At 53.6% G+C, this 24,920-nt stretch overlaps 1 protein-coding gene and 1 long non-coding RNA gene across 6 annotated transcripts in view; one reads left to right on the forward strand and one right to left on the reverse strand.

Annotated features, from left to right (window-relative positions):
• Window positions 1–210: 210 nt before the first annotated feature.
• The window catches only part of LOC121076153, a 52,303-nt gene continuing 27,593 nt past the window's right edge, over window positions 211–24,920 (reverse strand). For 4 of the 5 annotated variants that reach the window (XR_005823360.1, XR_005823362.1, XR_005823361.1 and 1 more), the window contains 7 exons: window positions 20,034–20,125; window positions 15,215–16,244; window positions 13,529–13,691; window positions 6,555–6,750; window positions 6,128–6,262; window positions 5,125–5,190; window positions 1,062–1,951 (listed from right to left, as the gene is read on the reverse strand). This is a non-coding gene — a long non-coding RNA (uncharacterized LOC121076153). Of the gene's footprint in view, window positions 939–1,061; window positions 1,952–5,124; window positions 5,191–6,127; window positions 6,263–6,554; window positions 6,751–13,528; window positions 13,692–15,214; window positions 16,245–20,033; window positions 20,126–24,920 lie in introns of those variants that run through there. The other variant, XR_005823359.1, reaches the window with a different exon arrangement.
• Window positions 9,156–24,920, forward strand: part of PLEKHO2 (pleckstrin homology domain containing O2) — a 28,727-nt gene continuing 12,962 nt past the window's right edge. Inside the window, exons 1-3 of the mRNA XM_040570235.1 lie at window positions 9,156–9,410; window positions 13,827–13,979; window positions 20,645–20,761. Coding sequence (XP_040426169.1) covers window positions 9,402–9,410; window positions 13,827–13,979; window positions 20,645–20,761 — 279 coding nt within the window. The 5' untranslated portion in view covers window positions 9,156–9,401. The remainder of the gene's footprint in view (window positions 9,411–13,826; window positions 13,980–20,644; window positions 20,762–24,920) is intronic.

The raw sequence follows: 24,920 nt of genomic DNA on the forward strand, positions 1-24,920 counted from the left end.
TCCACCTTCACCCAGCCACCTTCACCCGTCCACCTTCACCCGTCCACCTTCACCCATCCACCTTCACCCGTCCACCTTCACCCGTCCACCTTCACCCATCCACCTTCACCCATCCACCTTCACCCGTCCACCTTCACCCATCCACCTTCACCCATCCACCTTCACCCGTCCACCTTCACCCGTCCACCTTCACCCATCCACCTTCACCCATCCACCTTCACCCGTCCACCTTCACCCATCCACCTTCACCCGTCCACCTTCACCCGTCCATCACCAAACGTCAGACATTGACCATCAACCATCGGCCATCAACCATTGACCATCAACCGTTGATCATCGACCATCAACCATCGGCTGTCAACCATTGGCCATTGATCATTGACCATGGACCACTGATTATCAACCATGGACCATCAACTGTGGACCACTGACTATCGACCATGGCCCATCAGCCATCGATCACTGGCCACTGACCACTGCCCCATCTGGCCGGCCCCGTGGGCTTGTCCCGGTGTCACCTGGTTCAAGCTGCAGCCAGGTTTCAAGCTGCACTGGGGTCCTAATCCTTGGAGACAGTTTAGGGCTGATCTCAAAGTTTTCCTCTCACCGCGGCAAAACGACACCTTCAAAACGTTCATTTTCTTTCCCAACGAGGCTGGCAAATTGGGCGGAAATGTCTGTTTTCAGCCAGGCGCCGCTTGCAAGGACACACTGAGAGCATAGGGAGGGCAAATCCCGTAGGAAACAAAATTCAGCAGCAACAAAAAGCAGTCCCAAGTGGGAAAAGAAACCCTCGACGGGCTTTGAAATTGCTCAATTACAGCGGTGTAAGGCAAAGCAGAGCCCTGAGCGTGTCTGGATTAGCCCCGTAGAAATTTGCATCGGCAACTGGCGGTAAACACGGGCTTCCCCACAGGAGACAGCAGCGAGACGCTCACCTGTGCGCATGGAGAGCTGCTTATTAGTCCTCATCAAGGATAATTAGGCTCCAAACCGGAATCAGATGTCCAACGGAATGTTAAACAACCATTAGCACTTTTAGACAAGGGAAAAAAAAAAAATAAATGCAAAGCAACCTTTATTGAGTGCCAGCCAGGCTCCGGGTGTTCGGATAGATGCTGCCGTAAGGGGGTCTGCGACTTCTTAACGGCTTTGCCAATTAAATCGCTATTACTGACCAATTACGCAGAAATCAACCTGGTTTTAAGTGATGGCTGATGAAGCTGGTCGCGCAGCTCCAATAACCAGGGGGAAGGAGCAGTTTCTGGCTGCCAGCCCCGCCGGGATGCTGGCACCGGGCAGGCTTTCTGCCCACCCTCCCCACCAAAATACCTTATTTTTATTTTTCCAGAGGGAAACACACCCAAACCCAACAGGGACATGGCAAAACCTTTTGGGGCCAGCACGGAAATGGGCAGGAAATGAGGGGAAATGGGGAAATGTAACACTCCGGGGGGGGTGGCCTTGCCCCCAGCCGCCTCAGCAGGTTGCTGCCGTCGTGCGCAGCCGGGGCCGCGCGCTCGCAGCCTTTTCCAAATATTATCCTACTGCTTTCTTTCAGCCTGCAGATAAATGGGCCTCTTCAGCGGGCATTGAGCTCGCTCCGTTCCAACGTTTTCTTTAGGGTGGCAGAGGGAAAGTTTGGATTACGCCGAGCTACTGAATTCAGCTTTTATGGGTGAGCTGCGAGGGGGTTTCTGCCAAGCGAAGATAGGGCCAGTGTGCTTTTTTTTTTTTCTTTTTTTCTTTTTTCTGGTTTCACTCTGAAATACAGAGGAGCCCACGCTGCACCTTCATCGCCTGGATTTTGCCTCCTGTCCTGTGCCGTGGGGCTGGGGGCTGTGGTTCCTGGGCTGCTCGGCATCACCGTGTTTGGTGTTTCCAGCTCTGCTCAGAGGGTCCTTCGGATTCTCTACCCAAAATGTGCTTTCTCCACAGCCTTAATTGGTTTCTGAAGTTAAATAACACAAATAAAACCCTCAAAAAAAAAAAAAAAAGCCAAACCAAACCAAGATAAGAAACAGCAAAAGCCTAAAAAAGCCCCCACCTGAATCATGAGCAGGAATGGGAAATAGGGGCTGGGGGGGAGCAGCAAAGCCCCAGAACCCAAGAGAGCCCCTGGGGGCTGCAGGGCCAAGGAAATTGTGACGCAGTGGCCCAGGGGGTGGTGGAACTGGAGGAAGGACAAGAATGAGCCAAATTTGGGAACAATTCTCTGCAAGGACTGCGAAAGGAGCCCCTCAAGGGCCGGATGAAGGGACGTGGGGAGGCTCCTCCTAACCCGAATTATTCTGTGGTTCAGCCACGAGCAGGGAGGACGCAGGGCGGTGGCGCAAGCCCAGAAGGCACCGTGTGGGCGAGCGGGGGCCGATGGCTCCCCGCCTCTCCCCAGACATGAGCAGCGGGGGCAATTAGTGGAAGGAAAATGAGAAGATGCTGTCTGTGGCCCCGGGAGTCCCCAGCCTGCTATCAGCTGGAGGGCAGCATCGCTAAAGGCTTGTCCTGGCCTCGTACGCTGCCCTACATGTCTCCAACCGCGTCTTTTGGAGCCTGGGTGGGCTGAAGGATGCTCTCCGGGTGCTGAGATGTGAGGGGTGCTTGGGGATGTGTCCCTGGGGATGTGTCCCCGGGGGTTTGTCCTGGGGTAATGCCACCGATCCTGTCTCCAGCCCCGTGCCGTGCACACCGGAGGGATGCTCGGGGTGTCCAGCACACATGGCACTGTCCTTGTCCCCAGCTGGCCTCGTGGTGTTGGAGAGGCGACACCCCAGCTGGGGAATTGGGGGTGGGGGGGGTGGGGGGTGTTTCAGGGCCTCGCCATGGGTGCTGGGTGCACCCCGGGGGGCCGGGGGGCCGCATCCTGCCCGGGGGGAGCCGCAGCCCCCGCAGCTGCGCTCGGCGGGCGCTAGGTGGGGATGGCAGCACGCACACACCGAGCTGCCGGCCCCGGCGAGCAGCAGCAGCAGCAGGAGGAGGAGGAGGAGGAGGAGGAGGAGGAGGAGGAGGAGGAGGAGGAGGAGGAAGACCGAGGGCTGGAGGCCTCCGGGGGCTGCTGCCGGAGGCTCTCACCTCGGTGGGCTCCGAGGGAGCGGAAGGTCCCGGCCAAGGACGGGCACCGTGTGCTCGGTTAGGTTCAGCTCGCCCTGCCCGAGCATCGCCAGCTGCTGCAGCCCGGAGGGGGGGGGTGGGGGGGGGCAAAAAAACATTTGCAATTTGGGTGTTTCGTCCTGCTAAGCGGGAGCATTTGCCCTCCCGACGAGCTGCCCCGAGGGGATGCTGCTTGGTGCCCAGACGTGCGCATCGCTCGGCCCCGGCGCTGCCGCCCTAACAGGGAGGGGAGATTTTGGGGTGCTGGTCTGCAGACACCAGCCACAAACAGCACCGGGGGTGGGGGGATTCACACACCGCAAAAAAAAAAAAAAAAAAAAAAAAAAAAAAAAAAGGGAAAACACCGCAGAAAAAGGTAAAACACTCCCGTTGTGGACGGTGAGAGCCTTGCCCAGGCTGCAGAAAGGCATCTGCAAATGTCACCAGAGTTATTGAGCCAGCGCTGCCCAGCCCGCACGGCCGGAGGACGGTAAGTGCACATACATCATCTGGAAGGGGGAAAATGGCCCAATTCCACGCGGAGCACAAACTAATTTGCAGAGTTCACAGCCCCAGCGCTTCGCAACCTTTCCCGTGACGAATGGCCGGAGCTGGCCGATGGCTCCCGCGGGCCTGATCCTGCTGGGGAGCTCGTGGTATTTCGGGGGGTGAAGGCAGGAATGGGGCTTCTCTCTTCTGTGCATCCAGCATGCCCCACCCAGGGGCAAAGAGGAGAGTATTTCTACCCCGGAATATAGCCAAAACGGTGGTGCAGCCCTGGAAAATGGGGTTTGCCTGGGGACGCGCTGCCCCACTGGGTCTGTACGTGCTGGTGGCAGCTCGGTTGGATGCTGGCTCCCACCCCAGCACCAAGGCTGCCACCAGCCAGGAGCACCTCACCGCCGCGGAGGTAATGAGTTTCCACGTTTATTACCAGCATTAATTACGTTGTGCAATTCCAGAAGGGAAACATTTCCCCACTGATGCTTCTCGGCCAAACCTCCTCCCGTGGCCACAGCGCATTTTGTCTCCAAGCCGTGGCGAGGCTGCAATTCGGGCAGCCCTCTGAGAGCCCCCCCGGCCTTGCCGCCAACAGAGAGCACCATTTTGGGGCACTGCTGATGTTAGCACTCGCTGTGTGCCTGCATCCCATATCCCTATATCCCTGTATCCCTTTATCCCTATATCCCTATATCCCTGTATCCCCATATCCCTGTATCCCTGTATCCCTGTATCCCTACATCCCCGTATGTGCCGCCTGCTCGGCCACGTGCAAGCCCTCCAAAGCCCATCCCGGGCACAATGGGCGAACACGAGAAGTCCTTCATGTGAAAGAGTTTACTTGCCAGCGCTCCCTGTAAATCCCTCCTTAAGCTGCTTGATCCCAACCTGCATCCCAAGCCGACCCAAAATCAGAGCAAGGCCCTAAGCCACCCTGATCCGTGCCAGCCCGGCGATGTTTCTGGGGTCCTGAAAACCAAGTGCCTCAGGAATACCCAACTCTTCCTCTAGAAGCTTTTTAAGGAAAGACAAGTTTTTATTTTTAATCTGGAAACAGATTTTATTTTTTTAAGTTTTAAAAAGGGGTTAATTGGTCCGCAAACACAAACTTTGCGTTTCTTTTCAAACTATTCTGAGCTGGTATAAAACCAGAAGGCTTTGGGGATTTTTTTATCATGCTATTTCCCTTCAATCTGAACTGATTTATCTCTCTTTTCCTCCCACTTTTATCTTTCAGATCAGCCCCCAGATGAAAAATCCCCCTCTCACCCCACAGCACGTGGATTTCCCGGGCTGGTGCCTGCAGCGTGCAGGATGCGGCCACCCCACGTGCTCACCGCAAGGCAAACCAGACCCGCCCCAAGCGAGCTTCTCACGAAGCTCCCTGCAAACCCATTCCTGCAAAGCCAACCAGAAATGAGTGCCTCCGTCTCCAACAGCCCCCATTTTTCCAGCTAAATCCCTTCAGCACCGTCACACCTCCCGGTAAAACTCGGCAGCAGCTGGCGGGGTGCAGACCGCAGCGCGCTGACTTACCGGTGAGTCTGAGGCGAAGCCCCCCAAAACCAAGGGCTGGGATGCCACATCCCCTATTTCATATAACTGTAAATTAAGAAAAAAAATAAAAAAACATCAACCACAAACTATTTGCATTTTGAAATCAAACAGTTTACTTCCTTTGTTAAGTTTGAGGGAGCCCCGAAGGCAGCGCGTGGCGATTTGGGGCCATTTCAGGCTTTGATTTTCCGGGGCTTTTTCCTGATACGCAGCGGTTTGCAGGGCTGCACTCGGGCCGTGCTGGTGTCAGGGCTGCTGTGCTCAGCTTTCACCATTTAGGATTTCAGTGCAGTTGACAGCTCTAATTACAGTCCGTGAGCTGCAAGGCTACGCCGAGAAACCATCCTCGGCCGCGGCGGGACCAAAACCCCCAAATCTCACTTCCCTGTCCCCACTGCCGAGAAGCCACGGCAGCATCTGCAGGGGATTAGAGCCTCCCTCATTCCCAGCCTCAGTTTATTCCTGTCCGGTTCTGGCCCCATTTGTTCTGGTGCCAACATTGTCTTCCAGCTCCGCTAGCTCGTCTCCCTTCCTGGTGCTTCCCCTTGATGTATTAATAGCGGGCCAGCGGCTCTTTGTTCCGCACGCCCGACGCGCGCCGCGAGGGGGGATTTTGCTTTTTAGTCGAGGGGATGAGGACAGAAAGCGCAGCCAGCTGAGCCCGGGCTGAGCCGCCCCAGCTCCCCGGGGAGCACCCACCAGGGGCCGGATTCAGCAGTCGCCGAGGTTCAGGCAAAGCCCCCAGCTCGGTGGCACCGCCGTGCCGAAACAGCCCCAAAAACAAGGGGCGCAGTGAGGAGAAATTGCCCGGCCTCCTGTTTGCTCCCGAGGCTGGGGTGCCAATGTCACTGGGTTGCTTGGTACACCACCCATAGCTATGTTCACGGTGTTTAATTTTGGCTTTTTTCCCTTTCTGTTTTTTTTTTTTTTTTTTTAACCCACAAGTCCCCCCAAACCCCACAGCACATCTCCCCAGACTCACATTCACAACAGAAGCGGTGGCTGCGGTTCACCAGCGGGGTCTGTGCCGTTCAGGGACGTAGCCGTCACCAGGACACCAGCAGCAACACCCTGCAGCCTGCACCCGCCGCCTTTCAGGTGGGCTTACTGAGAGGGGCTAATTTAAACAGAAATTAAAAAGGATGCACAAAGCAGCATCATTAATTCCACGCTCGCCCTCATGCCCCAGGCCTTCATCACGTTACTCCAGCTCACTATTTTTAAGACAACCGAAGGCATCCCCATTTTGCCCCGGCGAGCCACCTCCTTTCCCATGGCAGGGAGACGTGGAGGTGCTGCAGGACCCCGAATGCCACCACCCCACAGCAGGGAAGCGCCCACCTGAGCGGCCAGGAGGGGTTAAAGCCCAGGGCTCGGTTGCAAACAAAGGTCCTTGCGCCGTGACTCACCAGCACAAGCTCCTCGGTGCCACGTGCGGCTCCGTCCCGCTTGTCCCAGCAGCACCACGCCGCTTCTTGTCGATGAATAAGACGCCGGGTGGGATCCCGCCCCCGTGCTGTCATCAGAGGGCATTTTTGGACCGGCCTCCACCTTCTCACACGACCGACATCTTCCTCGCCTTCCTCTCGTGGACTCCAGCTCCTCCTGGGGATAAGGGGAGCGCGATGCTCTCCGTGCGCTCGCGGCAGCTGATAAGCCACAGCGACACGGCCATCCCCGTGCAGCCACGCACACGTCCTCACATGCACGGTGACTGCATGCTAGAAATATTCTTCACTCTTTCGCCGATTAAAATTTTCCGGGAGAGTCAGAAGCACAGCCTATACTCTATCTGCCCGGCCAGAGGTTTCCCCTCACGGCCCAGCCAGGAAAATAAAGACTGAACAACGTGCCTGGGATTTTTTATCACTTTAAAGCCTGGCTGCAATACCATCTATCCCATCTGAGAGTTGGGAAACTTAAACCAAGAGCCAACATTTCTAAGCCAGCCCCAAAGCTGCTGTTGGGTGGCACAGAGCTGTCCCCAGCACGGCCACAGCTCCGAATTGGTGCCCGGGGGTCCTGGTCCCACCTTTCCGAGGTGCCTGGCGTGGGACGAGGGTGAGGAACCCGAAGGGCTCGGATGCTCACAACCCACCAGCTGCTTGCCCAGCACCTGTACCCGCACCACATCGGCGCTTTCTGGGCCCGATGCTGCTACCAGCAGTGGGGGGGGGGGGGGGCAGTGAGGCCGCCGAAACTGTTTACGCAGCAGAGGTATCGCCTCGGCGAGACCGGCGCCTCTGCCAAAGCCACGGCTGAGCTGATGGGAAGGAGGTGCCGCCAGGGTGTTCCTCTCCCGTGACCACTAATAGCTGTTTGTGTGCACCCGCTCTCAGCTCCAGTCCCGGATCCGACCCCGTGCAAGTGGAGCAAACGGGGGCCCTGCCATTCCTTCTCCGTCTTCCCTTTGCTTTCCCCAGCGCGTTCGGCCCCCCGACGAAACCCTCGCCCATCACGGCAGGTGTAACGTGCAGCATCTTTGAGCCCTGGACGGAACGCTAAAATTGCTTCCTGGCAGCCCCAGGATTTCCCATTCCGAACCCAGGGCGATTCCCTGCTCCTCTGCTAGCCCCAGACCATGTAGGAGGGGGGCACCCAGTGCTCGGTGCCTCCTCCATCGCTGCTCAGCAGCCGCCTCCTGTTTTCCTCCGAGCCCCTGCGATACCCGTACAGAGGCGCGTTTAACCTGGAGGGAACCGGTGCCGATACTTTTCTTCTCCTTTCCTTCTCATCCTCTATCTTCTCTTCCGAGAACAATGGAGGCAAGGTTTGCAGAGGGAGGTAATGTCTTTTTTTAGACCGACTGAAATAATTAGGAGAAAAACAGGCAGGCTGTTGGGTACACGAGCCCTTCAGCAGGCCCGAAATAGAAGCAGAAGTCTGCAAAGCTGAATGCCAGTGGAGAACAATAGCTCGAGCGTGACTAGTTGCGTTAACCAGTTCTGCCACCGAAGACCACTTCCCAGCTGCTTCCCTTGGGCTAAGACGAGGCATCGCCTCGCTGCCGAAACCCGCTGGCATGAGAGCATTGTGCTGCCCGGAGCCGGCGCTGGGGCTGAGGGAGCCGTGCTGGCACGTGGAGCTGAGCCCCAGGAGATGCACCGGGGCTTTGCTCCATGACGGATCCACGATGCTCAGCACCCAGGTGGCACCTGCGTGGGCATCCCTCGCCTCAATGCATCCTGTGCCATGTCCCGCTGCTCCTGTCCCCGCAGACACTGTCCCACCCTGTGCCGCGCCTGACCGCGGGGAGCCTCCGATACCAGGGACCCCGTCCTACCATAGGGGGCTGGCCTGTCCCCTGGGGACCCTAACGTGCCCATGGGGACACTGGCTGACACTCAGGGACCTGTCGCACCTCCACGGTCCTTTGCTGCACCCCGAGGGTCCCAGGGGCTGTGCCCCACCACCGGAACCCTGTCGCACCCCATGGTCCATCTCCTGCTCCTACAGTCTACGTCCCACCCCACAGACCCTGTCCCACCCCATGGCCCATGGCTCACTCCTATGGCCCACGTCCCACCCCACAGACCCTGTCCCGCTCCTGTGGTCCACGTCCCACCCTGCAGACGTGTCCCACCCCCGGGACCTGTCTCACTTCCATGGTCCACATCTTGCAACCCTAGGACCCTGCCCCACCCCGCAGACCCTGTCCCACCCCACGGTCCATGTCCCGTAATCCCAGAACCCTATCCCACTCCTACGGTCCACGTCCCACCCCACAGACCCTGTCCCACTCCTGCGGTCCATACCCCACCCTGCAGACGTGTCCCACCCCAGGGACCTGCCCCCTCCCTACACACCATGCCCCCCCCAGACCCTATCCCCCTCCCACGCCCCAGATCCCACCCCACACCCCCCGGTCCCACCCTAGGACCCCCCCTTCCCTTTCCCCTCGAGCCTCCACACCCCCCCGAGACCCCTTTCCCCCCTCTCCCCCCAGCTCCCAGCCCCGCTCCCGCACCGGGCGCTGCCTCCCCACGGACCGGGGCCGGGCCGGGCGGGGCCGGGCCGGGCTTGGCGAAGGGGGGGGGTAGATCCCCGCCTCCTCGGGGCTCCGGAAACCGGCGCTGCCGCTGCTTCTGCTGCTGCTGCTGCTGCTGCTGCTCGACAAGAAGTTGGTGCGGAGGACACAGCCCGGCTCGGCCCGGCTCGGCTCGGCTCGGCATGCCCGGCCGCCCGGAGCCGCGCTGCGCAGCGGGACGCCGCCGGCCGCGGAGCCCCTGAGGAGCACCCCCGGCCCCTGCCCCGCCATGGAGCAAGTGAGTAAGGGCCGTGATGAGCCGTGCCGAGCCGTGCCGGGCCGTGCCGAGCCGTGCCGAGCTGCGCCGGGCTGGGACAGGGCTGGACGGGATGGGACGGGACGGGCTGGGAGCCCCTCGGTGCCTCCGCCGGCTGCCAAGCGCGGGGGCAGCCGCCCTCCCCGGCCGCGTTGGTCTTTGCAATTTCGCCGAGTTATTATTATTATTTTCTATAATTATTTCTGGCTTTTTCAGCCGGCGCCCCCGGTTCCAACTTTTCTCCCCTGTCGCGCTCGGGGCGGACAAGCGGCGGCAGAGCCGGGCGTGCCGGAGCCCGCAGCCTTCGCAGGGTCTGTCCTCTCCTCCTCCTCCTCCTCTTCTTCTTCCTCTTCTTCCTCCTTCTCCTCCTCCTCCTCCTCCTGCTCCTCCCGCGTCCCTGCCGGCCGCGCTCCCCCCGACACGCGTGGGGTTTCACGCCCGGGCGCTCCCAGCCCCACGACCCCGCGTAATTGCTGCCGATGCACAAAGGAGGCTGCCCGCAGAGCTCGGCGTGCGTGGAGCTGGGAGCTGCTGCTCGCCTCCCGTCCCCTTGCTTCAGCTCCCAAAAATGGGGTGAGAAGGAAATCTTCTCCCAAACAGGCAGCGGGGAGGCTGTAGAGCGGCCCGAGTTGGTCGCGACCGAAAGTTGTCGTTATCCGCCGGCATCCGTGAAATTACTCCACGGCGCAAAAACTGCGTCCAGCTGGCACCCGGCCCGAGGGGCAGGAGCGAGGAGGGTTTGGGGGGCCCGGCTGCCGCGGGGCCGCTCGGCAAAGGAACCCTCCGGGGAGCCCTTTGGGGACGGGGCCCCAGCTGCAGCTTGCCAAGGCTCACGTGGATCCCAGCGGGTTGTGCCCGGGGAGATGGTTGGTCCCCGCAGGCCGGGGAGAAGTGGAAGTGCCAACAGCCTTGTCGGAAGGGAAGGTGGAAGGGCAGAAAAAGATTTGAGGTCTGGGAACGCGTCTGGAGATGCATTCGTCTTGTGTAGATAACCCGGGATGAGCTGGCTGCACCTCTTGCTTGCTTTGAACGGAGCAACTGTGACAGAGCGAACCACTTCTGGGCAGCGTGTGCGACTTAAAAACACCGCCACGATTGGGCTGTTGGGCTTTTGTTGTTGTTAGAAGCCATGAAAAGTCTGTGGTTTTGTGGGCCCTTAAAGTACTGGGGGAGGGAGGTAGAAATCATTGCCTAATGGTTAAATAAAAAGCCATCCTGTGCCCCTGCAGGATGCTGAGCTCTGCTAAGCTGTAAAACTGAAGCGTAAACCAGGCTGTAAGAGTCAAACTCGCGCTGCACTTCTAAAGCCCGTGATATAAATTGCGAAAATGACTTGTATGGAGTGGCTTTGGGACCAGCGCCTTTGGCCTCAGCCAGTGACAGGACAACTCAGTTCTTCCCTCGTTTATGCTGGCTCGCTTGGCTGATGTCAGTGGGTTTATTCTCGTGGATTTACACCAGCGTCAGGCATGAATCCAGCCCCAGAACATCCTGGAAAGGATATCTTAGCATTTCTTGCCTCCAGCAGAAGGAATCCCCGCATAAAGCTGAACTGACACCAGCAAATCATCTCTTCATGCCGCGCTCCAATTTTAGTCATGGAATCGCAGGCAGCGGGTGCGGAGTGGACACAAAGTCCTGCTCTGACGGCGGCCTTCCCTGGCAAACCTCCCCTGGCTGGTCCGTAGCACCGTCCTCACAGCCTTAATGACACAGGACCAGAGGGCTACACAGGCACCTTGGGCTCAGGTGACTGCTGCGCGATGCGGAGCTGAGCGCTCTGCTCGAGGCTGCTCCTGTCTGCTGAGCAGCAGGCTCCATCCCACCTCGTCCTCCCTCTTCTGGGAGGCTGTGAAGGGCTCTCGCAGGCAGGAGGCTCCGGGTGTGGGTGGCAGAGGCAGGCTTTGCCTCCTCCTCCTGCAGAGATCCTTGGCACTGGGAGCCTCTTGACGGGGACAAGTTGGGGTTTGGCACGTTGGGGCAGGCGGGGACTCAGAGATCCTCCCGGCGGATGCTCCACGAGGCCTGGGACGCCGGCACTGCCAGGAGGTCCTGCGGGGATTGGAGGGTGACCCGTGCAGGGGTTCTTCCACACGTGGATCTTAGCAGTACTCTGGGAACCTACAGAGAGCAAGCAGCCAGGCAGCGCTGGCTCCCAGCACAGGCAGGGCCAGTTTAGCCCAGGGGCAGAAGCCCTGTGATGGTACGGAGAAAAGCGACTGGCCCCGAAATGTCAGAGAGCTGGCGTAGGCGGTGGGAGCAGGCGGGTTGCGAGATCACCTCGGCTGTAGCCTTGCAGCTCGGCCTTTCACAGGAGTGCTGGCATGAAAATAAACTCCAACAAAACTGGCTACCAGGGCAGGTTGCTTTTTCAGAAGTAGCTGTGCCGTGCTGAGACCTTACAGTGAGTACTTTTATCGTAAAACCACAGAAAACGGTAGTTTTCACTCTGTAGAGCACAGAGGCCACAGACAGACTTATTTGGCATGCGTTTTCTTTCAGATAGCCTTTCTGCCATCTGCAGAGAGGGGGGAAAGAATGGTAAAAATTAATCTGCACAGCAAAAAGAACCAACAGAAAACCTTAAGAAGTAAAAACATCTGGGAGTATCAGAGAGCCTGGGAGCTCTTGGTCTGGAGTCACTATTCGTAGAGGTACAGCCATGCAAAACTGCTAGGATGAAAACTGAGGGTGAAGTCCATGCCCAGTTGTCTAAAAATGACTTCAAAGGGTGCTCAATCAGGAGACCGACAGGTCTATATTTGTGCAGCGATTGATGTTTGCTGAAATAGCAGATCACAACTGAATACAACTTCCTGGCAACCTAAAAAGTCAACTTAAAAAAAAAACACAGTACCCCTCACTTCCCGGAAAACTTTTTTATGCTCTATCATCCTGTATTGGGGCGCAGCTCGGTACAATTGAAACAACTTCTACAGAGTGTGCCAAGAATGTCGCCCATTTCTGTGTGGTTTACTTTTACGGGAGGCCGTTTGGTTGTGTTTCTTGTGCCTGGTCTGCACCTACCTGGAAACGTGAAGCCTCTCCCCAGCCTTGCTGGAGGTTGGAAGAAGTGCCCGTGCGCAGGGAATTTAATCTGTTTTTCCTCTCGTTGTGGGTGCAAGTTCTGTCTTTAGAGGAACAGCTCACCCAAATGCAATCCAAGGGTGTGTTCGCAGGGAGTCTGGTGCATGAAAACAGATTTGTTAGCAAGGCTTTCCTCTGAATTTTTGGAACTCGTCCGTACGCACTCGCTCTATCCCTACTCCCTTCTGGCCATGGGAGTGTCCAGCTCTGACTCCTTCCGATGCACGTGGGATTTCCTCATGTTAAGAAACATGATGGCTATAGCCACACTGGTTTGGTTTGTTTGGTTTGCTTTCTTTTTCCTAGGAGAAAAGGTTTCATTCAGCAGCTAGCCAGGACCATTTGGGGATGCTCGGCCTCCTGCCTCTGTCATACATCCTTACTTAGTGAAAATGCATCGCGTTTTTGCAGGAGGATTATTGTCATTACAGGCAACAGAAGTGCCGTGTCCCAGGAGGAAAGCCAAGCTTTGGGCTAACAGTGTGGCTCCTGGAAGGGTGCTGGAGGATTTGGGGTTGGCCTCCTTGTAAGGGTGACGAGTTTGGCGAGGTGTTTTTGTAAGCAGCTCTGGCTCAGCTGAAGGCAGCGAGCAGTGCTCCTCTGCTTGCTCCTGGGAAAGAGGCTCACGGCAGCGGCCCCGCCAGAGCCCGTGTGCCGGGCCAGAAGCATCTCGGTGCAGGTGTGATGCAGTCCTGGCCCTCCTGCTGCAGAATCCCCCGTGGGGAGTTGGTCCAGGGCAAAGCTGTGTTGGTCACGGGAGCCTTGCAGTGCCATTGCAGCCGGTGGCAAGCGGAGAGCAAAGCAGTTGTGCATGTTGGGACAGGTCGCGGTGACGCCGTGCGAGCAGGGCAGCTCTGAGAGCAAAGCGAGACCTAGAGGAGCTTGCAGAAGTGACTGTGGGCAAAACACAAGTGTTGCTACTTAAGCGGCACTTGGTGCACCAGCCAGAAGGGAGAACCTTCCCTGAAAGAGGAGCAAAGAGCCGCAGGAAGCAAAGGAGCGGGGGGACTCACCGCCATCCCAGCAGCATCCTCAGGAGTGGCCAAGGTCCGTGCTGTCCACTCCCCAACCCTGTCCCAAAGGTTTGGCTGTCAGGGCGGAGCTGGCTGAGCTTCCCTCTTCCTTGCAGAAGTTTCCTCTGGAAGATGCCAGGTCCCAGGCTTTGTTCCGTGTGATCTGGTGGGGAGGGAGCACATGTGGTGGGTGCTGGGGTCTGCTCTGGGCAGGCTTTCCGAAGACTGTCATTAGATGGACGGAAAGTGCTTTTAACGTGATTCCTTTTCCCTTCTGCTTTTCTTGGTGCCCTTGCAGGATACAAAGGAGGAGGTCTCAGAGAAACCAAAGCCTGCTCCAACCGCAGAGAAATTCGGCTGGATTAAGAAAAGCAGTGGGGGACTCCTGGGACTGTGGAAGGATCGTTACATCCAGCTACGGAAAACGCAGCTTGTGGTCTTTGAGGATGAGGTATGGTCACAGCTAACTCCCTTGAATAAAGGCCCTCAGTGACACACATTCCTGCATTTTTCACTCTTCCCTCCAGCCCATTCCTTTCAAAAGGACTTCTCCAGATATCTTCGGGAAGGTTAAATGCTATGAAGAAGAGACAGCTGCTGCATTTTAGAGTATATTATATACCATAAATATTTCAGCCAGTAAATATTTTGACAGTGCTATTGTCAAAAAAAAATATGGGGGCAGGACATCCTGTGACAAGGCAAACAGAGTAAAACTTTGGGCGGAAGCAGGATATGTGCTAGTAGTTTTTGGCATTTAAAGGCTAAAACTGCATTGTAGCAGACCGGCTGCCCACCTGCTGCTAGAGGGGCTGACAGACGGCCCCACAGCTGTTTGGCACCCCTCAAGTAGCTGGAGCTGCTCCTAGCCAGGCTTTTCAGGGTTTCATTTAGGCACCGATGGGCGCAGGGCAAGATCCTGAGTGCTTGCCTTCCTCCTTAAATGGGGACACAGTTTGGGTTTGGCTCTTCTCTTCCTGTTAGCTGAGCAAGCCAGCGCTGAGGGAAGGACCCCTGGGAGCCTTATCCTGGACTTCCCTAGATAAATTGCGTGCCTTAAGTTCACGGCCTCATTTAGAGCTGTTTCTAATCAAATGAGAAAGAAGAGCCAAGCCAAATCTGCCCTGCATCTTCATGCGAGAAGAATGAAAAGTGCAGGGCCAGTCCTGCTGGGCTGCAGCGGGACTGCTTGCCAAGGTGGGTAGTTCCTGAACCTGCCCCTCTGTTGCTGGGCTGAAAGGGGCTCTGTGAGAGCAGAGTTTGCCACAGCAGGTCACATAAGCTGCAGCCCAGAGAGATTTGAGACAGGGGCAGCTAAGTCTAAGCCCTGCTGGTACGTGGTGGCTAGAAGCAGCCTCTGGGCTGAGGTTTTTGCATGCATGTGTCAGAAGAAGTGGCAGGAATTCTCAGTGCACATCTGCACGAGGACTGTGCGCCTGCGTGGCGTCTGACACAAGGGGTCCGGGTCAGTCGTGGGCATCAGGATGATAGAAAATAAAAGCACGTCAAGTTTCTGTGCAGTGTGTCAAGGGAACAAGAATGGGGAAATGTTTCAGCAGTTGCGCTGCTGTGGTGGTTTCAGGAACAACGGGACTGACAAATGAGTTTGGTTCTCTTTTTGAAAAAAACATAGTATTGCCTAATATAGAAGATTTGTTATGAGCAGTTTAGGTTAAATGGTATTACCTCCTCCTGTACGCTGAACCCTCCTGCTCTTTCCAAATCCCGAGGCTTTCTGGAGGCGTTTGTTCTTAGTTTTGAAATGTCATGAAGAGTGCAAGAATACCAAAATGAGAAGTCAGTGTCAGGTGATGAGCAGCTTGGAAGACAGGCAAAGTGGTGGGGGTTTCGAGACCTGCAGCTCTCACACAGGGCGATACAGCTTGGTCCCGCGAACTGTCGTCTCTCTGCAGATTGCATCCAAGTCCCCCAGACACCTGTTGACTCCAGCTGAAGCTACAGGAACAAATAGATTTGAGTCCATAAACATGACGTGTTTTTTTCGAGGGCACGACTTTAAAAACAAGATATATGGAGGTTCTTATTACCACAAGGGAAAAGGAAGCTTTTAAAGTAAGATTAATTTTCACAGACATTCAGAAGAAGGAAAAATCCCGATCATTTAAAGGGTTATTTTATTATCTCAACAAGGAAAATGGCATTTGTAACAACCAGACATAATGTTTTCTGGTAGCCTGCGGACTGTGGTAACATCCTGTAATAAATTGCATCTGTAAGCTACAGTAGCTACAAGGCCCCATTATTGTAAATAAGGGATCATGTTAATATCTATAGGCTATTAAACAGACTTACAGTGAAGTCAAATATCTTAGGAGAGGAAATTGCTACAAAATTACCTGATAGCACAATAGGATAGCATGTGATTGTGCAGACTTACTACAGGGAAACTGAAGGAAATGGCAATTTTCTGTACTCAGGAGGGGTCCCGTTACCACAGAATTGTGGCAGTTCGTGTTTATTACTGCATTTATCTTCCAGTAACGTGAGTCAGGGCAGCATTGCTGTCTCTATCTCACAATTGGGGAACTAAGTTTCTGAGATGAGAAGTGACTTGCCCAATGTCAAAGGAGAGCCTGTGGTGCAGCATGCTCCGGTGGCTTTTATTTCCGGATCTCGATCTGCGTTTTTTCGCTCTTAGGAAGAAACATTTTTAAATGGGATTGTTCAGTGCTTGCTGGACGGGAGGTTAGCGGCCCTAGAAAGAGAAAGGAGATAAGGCATTGGGCAGCAGAAATACACAGTTATTTCTGTATGTATCCGAAGTTAGACTGAAGTAGGTTAAATGGGAGGGAGATCAGCTTCCGTGTGCGAGGGCAGGTTTAGAGTCTGCATGTTGAAACTGATCTAAGCCCATCAGATTTCCAGGAAATGAGCTAGTGACTTGGACACATTGTCCTGTTATCAGTCCCTGGTGTGCTGGAGCCCTTCGTGAAGAGGTGTTAATATTGCCTTCAGCAGTTGTTTCATACGCAGGCACACTTGTTTATGCAATTGCACAAGCTGGCAGCTGCACTTGTCTCTGAAGTTTGTGTGTGCAGAATAACAGCGGAGCAGAAGGCCAACAAAAGATCCTGGCAATAACATTTTAAGTACAGCCCGAGCATAACACAAACACTGTATTTTAGCATCATCAATAGAAATCTCCTGGAATGTACTTCTGACCTGCCTTGGAAGCATGTTCCCCATATTGCATCTGTTCATCAGGCTTTTGGTCTGTTTCAAAGTGGAGCTACCTCCCGAAGGCAAATTGCAAACGGCTATTGTGTTCCTTGGAGCAGATGGCGGGTGACAGTCGTCGTACCTCGCTCTGCCGCAGGTTTCAGCGGGCTGATGCAATATGAAGGGTGATGTATTTCTTGTTATCTGCTCTGGCTCCATCTACAGCACCCTGCAGCTGCACCCTCACGTAAGCTAAGACTCGGTTAAGAAGGACACACGTACAACGTACACATTGCATACCCAACTGTCAGGAGAGATGCACCTATGCAAACCCATACAGCTCTGCGGTGTTCGGATACTGGGGAAATTACTGAGAAGTCTCAGTGATAGGCATGATGTGCACAAACCCACACAGAACCAGCAGGCAGGTTATTTTATAATGGTGTTTCTTGTCTCCCTGTCTCTGCATATTCTTGCTGGAATAAAAATTAAGCCCCCAGCACTACAGAGGGCATACGAAGAACAGGCGATCCTATGCAGAGAGCCTGAACAAATCAATGCCATCACTCCATGGATAAGAGAGAGTGAGTCTTTTGGATTAGAAGTTGGATTTTTTTTGGTTAAAAGTTTTTAATTTTTAATTTTTTTTTAAAGAGCAGCATATGACAGGGCAAAAGTCATCTTGGCAAAGTGTCTTCTAGAGACCAGAGGATCCACCCGCCATTTGGCTTCCTGTGTGACCTCAGTGGTGCAGTTAAAACCTGCATTTCTCCACTGGTAAAGTGACAGCAGTGTATACCCAAATGCGGTTTATTAAAATGCTTTGAGATCCTCAGCTGGAGAAGAGGATTATTATTTCAAGTAGTTTAGAGATGTACAGTGAATGGAGGGTCACAGACCTTTAATGTGTATCAGTGATGAGGTCCTTGCTGGAAATGTTACTTTCAGATAAATGAAAATTTCAGTGCATCTTTTCCCCTTTTTATCACCTCTTCATTCAGGAAATTGTAGGTTTGCCAAGTGTGATTCTTTGGTTAAGCACATGCATTAATGTATATAGGCATTCAGTAATTTTCTTCCTAAGGGCCAAGCAAGTGAAGCACTTACAGACACATACATGTTTAAGTAGCAGCCTCTGCTCTGCGAATAGCTAATGGAATTGTTTTTCTGCGTTAAAGCGTGAGTGTAGGGTTTTCTGTACCAGGATTTTACGTGTCTTATTGATTGTCCCTTACAGCGAGTGCAAAAGCAATTTAAAAAAAAACAAGCATTAAAATCTGTAGAGGGAAGGAGGCCTGAAGGGAATTCCCTGTTCCCTGTTCCCATCTCTGTGGCTATGTGAGAGGTGTCAGATCGGCAGCAGACGTGGCGCCGTGGGGCAGCCTGCAGGAGGCGAGACTGCTGAGCGAGGATGCAGGCAGCTAAATTCAGCCTTCGTGTCTCAGCACAACGGAACAGAGTTGCTTTAACTTCCTTGGGACGCTAGAGGTGAAATGCAGCGGGAACTTGTCTAAAAAGTGTTTGAGACCAGTCTGTAGGGGCAGGGTTGCTAAAAGCAACCTTGTCCCTGCCTGACGCTGAGCATCCTCTGGGTCGCAGGAGGTTGGAGGGGCCTGGAGACCTGTGGCAGGGTCAGGCCCTTGGTCTTTATCTGAGTTGTGCAGAGTAGCCGTAAAGGATCTCTTTGTGACCAGGTAGGCACACAGAGGGGCTGGCCACTCGCCAAGGGTAAAACGGAGACAAAAGCCCCATTCTGGCACTGCCTGAGCTCACAAACTTTTTCCCTTGCCTCATACATGGAGTTTTCATATTTCTCTGGCTGCTTTCTTCCCTGCCTTCCCCGAGGAGGATAACTTACTTGAGGAGTTCCAGGGTCTGAGATGAAGGAGCTAGACCTTGCAAAGTCAAGGCAGTGTCCCAGTGAGGCAGGGCCCTGCATGTCCCCATCCTCCATGCCTTTATTCCCTGGCCAGGCCATAATCCCAAAGCCTCCCCAGGGAGGAGGGGGGCAGCTGAAAGTCAAGAGACGATGGCCCAGCAAAGCCACAGCTCCTCAACCTGCTGAGTCCTTCTTGTCCCCTCGCTGTCACAGCCCGTGACTGTTCTTAAAATGTGGAGGGCGGCTGGCATGGGATGTGAGGGCAGTTTCCTGGAGGAAACTTGGAACTAGGAGTTGGCGACCGCAGCCATCGTGTGGCAGCGCTGTGATGTGGGTGGTCATCCACCAAAGGGCAGGATGAGATCACCCGTCCCCTACGCTTGTATCCCTGACCTCACCCTTCTCTATCATTTGTTGGCTGCTGTGGGGTTATTATTTCCATCCCTGTCCTTTTGCAGTGACATTACAAAACAAGGCAGCAGGAGCCTTGTGCCTTCAAAGGGCTCAGTAGTGTCAGCAGGATTTTATCTGCGAGGTTTTAGGTTTGGGCAGGATTCGTCTCCTCCTCCTAAGATACCTTTTCCCAGTTCTCTGGTCACATTCACCTACTCAGTGTTAAACGAAATAAACAGTAATGTCATTAAAATAATAAACCTAAATTAGATCCAGACATCCCTCCGTGGCTCAGAACTTGCTGTGCATACCTGCATTCGCTCTGCTGGGCCCCCATCTCCAAATAGGAGGGTTAAAAAAACTGAACGCAGCCCGAGCTCTGCACAGTGACTTAAATGTCAAGTGGTAAGTGAAGGAAATTCCCCGCAGCCCACTTCCCTCTGAACTCTCCATTCCCTGCCTCCAGCCACGCAGTAACTTCCTGGCTACGACACATTTCCTCACCCCACACCCCCTCGCTGCTAGAGGAATTGCTAAATACAAACTCGTACGGGTACGAGCCGCTGCCCTGGGAGCGGCCTCAGAGCTGGGGATGGTCATGGCTGGAGGTTTTAATTTAGGATGGTAATAGAGAGGTTCATGAGGCATGCTGACTGCAGCACTTTACTGGCAAGAACTGCTCCGCGATTCTCACTGCTTATTTGTGTAATATGTAGCAAAGGGAGTTTGGGGCTGTTCATGTCTGAGACACGGAGAATATTGTATTATCTGCCCGGTGTTACGCTGCAATTCCTATTAGGGCTGGTGCTCTGCAGCTGAGCCGAGCCACGCACCACGAGTGGAATTTTAGTTATGTTAGTGGGTGAAAGGAGCCAAGTTCGTGGCCTGCAGTCGTCGGTGGAGATACACCAGAGATAAATATTCCCCACCGAGACACTGGCCCCGACAGTTGTGCTGGCTGTACAGGACTGTATTTCCAGTCCTCAGCATTTTGACAGCTCAGAGCATGGCTGTGAGAGGAGCGTGTCCCAGTCGCATGTGGCTGCCACTGACCTTGCTCGCAGGAGCTCACATCTCAGCTCAGCTCTGCCACGGGCTTCCTGTGGGGCTCGGGCGGTGATGCGATGCCTGTGCCATCTTCTGCCCTGTGAAGAAGCAGAATAACATCCACTTCATTCATCGCAGGGGGGAGGTGATTTAGCCAAGCCAAGTGGGACTTTGGGGGTGCTCTGAGATCGTGCCAGGAAGCTTTATAAAAGTGCAGTGTGCTATTCATTGGAAAGAGCAGCAAAAACCCCCGCAGCAGGACTGACACGGCATTCACAGCCTGTAGCTGGGGCAGAGTCCTTCCCACCTTGCTTCTGGCTGTAGATCCTTGGATGAGGCCACCAGAGATGGCAGAGCCTGGTGTTCCTGTCCACAGTGTGTTATTTGCTCAGCTGCTGTGGACCACTAGCCACAAATCAGCCTGTAGCTTAGAGACCTGGGTGTTTTCTTGGTGGGATACCAGCCTGATTTATGGGGGCTTGCTGTCTGCATGCAGATTTATTTTTAAGGCAGAAGAGCTTTTAGACAGATGCAACGGGAAGACATGCAGAGGTTGATGGTGTATGATTGATTTAAATGCCTCCTATTTATAATAATGTTTCATTCCCTCTCTGCAGGATGAACAGAAATGCATAGAAACAGTGGAACTGGAGAGTTATGACAAGTGCCAGGAAGTGCGTGCACTACTAAAAAAGAAAAACCGTTTCATTTTAATCCGCTCACCGGGTAAGAAGGTAGGATGCCTTTCTCATCACCCTCAATTCTGCTAACTCCAAAATGAGTCCCCAGGCAGCTGTGCCCAGAGCAGACGAAAGGCTCTGAGGTTTAGCTCTTTGGCAGCTGGGAGAAATGACCTGTAGCTGAGAATACAATATGCAAAGAGGAACACTATTGTCTTGTAGACTTTCTTACTGCGTTGGTGAATCAGTCTTCCTGCTACTCAATTTACAAGAACATTTTCCTCTTGATATTTTTTGGCCTTATCACTTTCTTTCTTCCAATACTCCCTGAGCAGTGGAGAACGACCCACGTGCTCTGGCGAGGAAGTGTCCCTGTCCCAGCTGTATGTGCTGTAGCTTTGCTGAAGTTCCAGTGAAATCAGCGATCCCGATCCATGTCCTGAGACAGTTCCTGAACTGGGAGATGCTCATGTGAGCAACTCCAGTGCAACGTTACTTGCAGCCAAACAGCTCCTGGAAGAAAAGATTTATTCTGCAAATTTAATGAAACTACAACCTTAGGTTCCTGCGCAGCATGTGGTTATATCCAGGACCAAATAACCAGGCTGGTGCCACAAAGAAGTTACACATCCACCCGAACTCTGTCTGTCTGCAGGGATGAGCTTGCCCTTACTGGCTATGTCCATCATCACCACACGTACTTTGGAGGTTTTTCTGCATTCCTGCTTGCTGCGTGTCAGCATCTTTTTGGGCTGGGATGTTTCTGTTGTTGCTCTCAGATAACTCACTTTGACTTACATTCTAATTCCAATGTGATTTTGTTGGCTTAGAAGATCTTATTAAATCTCCAGATCCGAGAGGTTGTGAGGGGACATGAAACATCCTAATTTCCATAAGAATACGAACGGCCAAAAATATCAACTGACATGCATTCCCTCATCTCCATTTTGTTTAAATAAATGGAGATTGTTTAGTCGTTGTTGTCATTGCTGCTTTTTCTTTCACTCCCGTCACTTAGCGTTTACTCATCTGACAGTGCCTCCGGGCCCCAGCTGAGTTCAGAGCGTCATTGTGCTAAACTTGGTTCCAAACAACAAATCAGAACTGTCCTCCTGTCCCAAAATGCTCACCTGGAGCGGGGTGGGAGTGGAGAGGGAAGGTGAATGATGTGTGTTTTTCAAGTAGGCACAGTCTGTATCGAGAGAAAAGGGATATTAAGCAAAATGCACCAAGGTTATGGTAGCCTGGAAATAAGAACCCGTGCCAGAGAGCTCCTGCTCAGCACAGGGTTACAGAGCAGTGAGTGCCTCCAGTTTGGCTGGGCGTTCAGTGTTTGTTTTGTAACTTCATTAATCACAAATAATGTCAATTTTAGATCGAAAGTGCCTAACCCTGGCAGGCTTGGTGTGTTTTCTGGAGGGTGCCTGAACCACCACAACTGCCCCTGTGGAATCCTTCTGGCTACTTTGTGCGTGCACACCTACTCCCAGGGAGGCTAGAAACAGCCTGTGTGCTCAGGGATGGGCAGCATAGTAGGAATTATTTTTATTATTTGCAAGCATATTACTTAGGCAAATTGTGTAGTAGCTGCATGTGTTTCTGCTCTGCTGAGTGAACCAACAAAGGGTGTGAGACCTGTTCTTAAACCTTTCGTTTCTTGCTAAGAGAAAGATCTGCCCAAATTCTGCATCGAAAGGGAAAGTTCACCCTTTCGGTATGCTGGCAAGTTTACAGCTCCCCTGGTTTTCATGCCAGTGATTAAATGGAGAGCTAGATAGAGGCCACTTTTTATAAGGCTCTTTTGGTGAAAAGGAGGGCTTTTATAAGTGAAAAGTTCCCTGTTTGTTACTCCCTCCCACCGTCCTTTTGGCTGGGAATCTGGTGCGGGTGTTGACACACAACATACTTTTGCAGATGTTAGAACAAGCTTCCATTAGAGGGCCAATGTACACAACTGGCCTTCTTCTGTTTTGAAATTGCAGCTGTGGCAATAGGTATCTGCCGAACGTTTTCCTTTTGGGAGACTTGCTGCCATCTGCAGTGTGCACTGCAATTTAAAATCATCCTATGAAGTGGCTTGCCAAGCCCTTCCAGGTCTTGCTCAGTTTCTTTGCCCCCTATCCTGAGCACAATGCCAGAGAATGCAGAAAGTGAGTGAGTAAGCTGGGAAAAGTCATTTGTATTTCAGTGCACAAACAGAAGTTTCCCTGTCGAAAGCAAGGACCCCGGTTTAGCTGTAGGGGAATCCAGGTTTAAATCTCTGATGTGACATTTCTGAAGAGCAGAGGACACTTGCAAAGAGCAAATAGTAAAAGAGAAACCGTTCAACCCCTCTCCAATGTCTGAAGGACCTGTGCCCAGTATAGCTCTGCTTTCAGTAAATCGGTCAGTTAAAACTACTCTGCAGTAAGAGTCGCACACGAATAAATAGGTTGCCTTGCTAAACACTGGTCTTTGATGGCAGTACCCTAGATTCTGCTTGCCCTAGTCACAAGGATGAAATTTTTCTTAAGCCATGACAATATGAGCATGTCACTGGTCAGCTCCATGCGTGGAACTGAAACAAAGCGCTGCCCTGAGCTTCGATTCTTCAGCAAAGGAAGTTGGAAATGTGCAAAAGACCCATCCTGCTCAGAAATCTCAAATGCTTCATTCCGCACGCAGCAATTAGATGAAAATGGTTGGAGACGGAGAGCTGAGCAGAGAACTTGTAAGAAAGGGCAGCAACCTTGGCTTGGAGGCTTTAAAATGTACTCATGATGCAAAAAGCAGTGTAAACGACGCCTGGTGTAAACTGCCTGGAGACTACAGAGATTGGCACAAGGCTGGTATTCAGCAGGTCTGAAAGCCTTCAGCTACAGGGGAGAAAGGCAAGAAAGAGACTGGTAGTAAGGGAGAGTCCACCAGCAAGTGCTGCAGCTTACCACAAGTCCTTCCCTAACGCTGCCAGGCACTAACTCAGCACCTGCGTTCAGGGCTGGAAATTTCCACTGCTTATTTTTTCCTTCGTCAACTTTGGAGGGGCCCGGATCTGGAAGCTGCAAGAGATTGCAGTGAAGCACGTTTGCCCTGTGCTCTGGGGTCCGAGTTTGGCAGAGTTTGGCAGAGATGCTGCATTATTCCCAGCATTGAGGCAGCTCTTGGTTCAGCTGCAGAAAAAACCACAAGAATCTCCTGACAGTCCCTTTGCTTCTGCTTTTCCCTCCGTGATCCAACCTGACAAGGACCCAAATTCATGCAGAAGAAGGCAGGAGATGACCTCACATCTGGCAGATGGACTCTGGTGTGTTCTTGATAGCTGCTGACCCAGCTGTGCTCTGGCATCTGCCGGAGGTGACCACCCAGTGCCAAAAGGCAGCAGAAGGGATCGCGTTCCTGCACCTCAGCCAGCAGGTCAGGAGCAGTTCGCAGTCCAGTTTAGCCCCGACCCGCCGGCAGCTGAAGCTTTGCACTGAAATGGCTGAGAAGTCACAGGTTTCTGTCACCCACCTCTGCGACAGACTGGCAACAACTAGTGGAAAAACTCAGCTGGTATTGGTAAATGTCTTAAACCGCAGCTGTTCACTTAGTGAAAGTACAGTGGGATGGCCCTGGGAGCACTTCTGCTCCCTGGAAAGCAGGGTGAGCGCAGCCACGAGGGTCTCCCTGCCTGCAGGACTGATGTCTCCGAGAAGAGGTGGAGCAGCCAGGGAGATGTGCTCGCTGTCGTCACAGGCAGTGGCCGGAGTGTGAGCCTCTTTTGTTGCACGACATCCAGGCAGTGATTCAGCAGGAACTGACTGGCTGTGCCGGGCTCCGCGCTGACTTACAGTAAATTGCGTACCCTGTATTCGCGGCTCACAATGGTCGCTATCACATTAGGGTTAGCCGTGACAGCTTTTCCTGGCGCACCAGGCTGTTGTTCATGTCATGACTCAGGCTCAGCTGGCTTCAGCAGGCAGGAGAGCAGATGTGTTGCCCTGCCGGCTGCCCTCTGGCTTTAGGTTTGGTGTCGCTGAGTCTCCACCTAAAAGTGCTGCTGCTGGAGATCAGACCCTGCCTAGAGCTGTGCATCCTTGTCTGTGGAGGACCTGGGGATCTCACACCAGTGTACAGTGCCACAGCGGCAGGCAGAACTGAGAACAACTCCTCCAGCTTGTTCCTGTGTCTTCTTGGCTTTAAAGCGAGCTTCCACCCCCCTGTGGGTTAGCCTCCTCCCCTGTGCCTGCGGTGG

This window comes from Cygnus olor, chromosome 11 (genome assembly GCF_009769625.2).
Source record: "Cygnus olor isolate bCygOlo1 chromosome 11, bCygOlo1.pri.v2, whole genome shotgun sequence".
NCBI lineage: Eukaryota > Metazoa > Chordata > Aves > Anseriformes > Anatidae > Cygnus > Cygnus olor.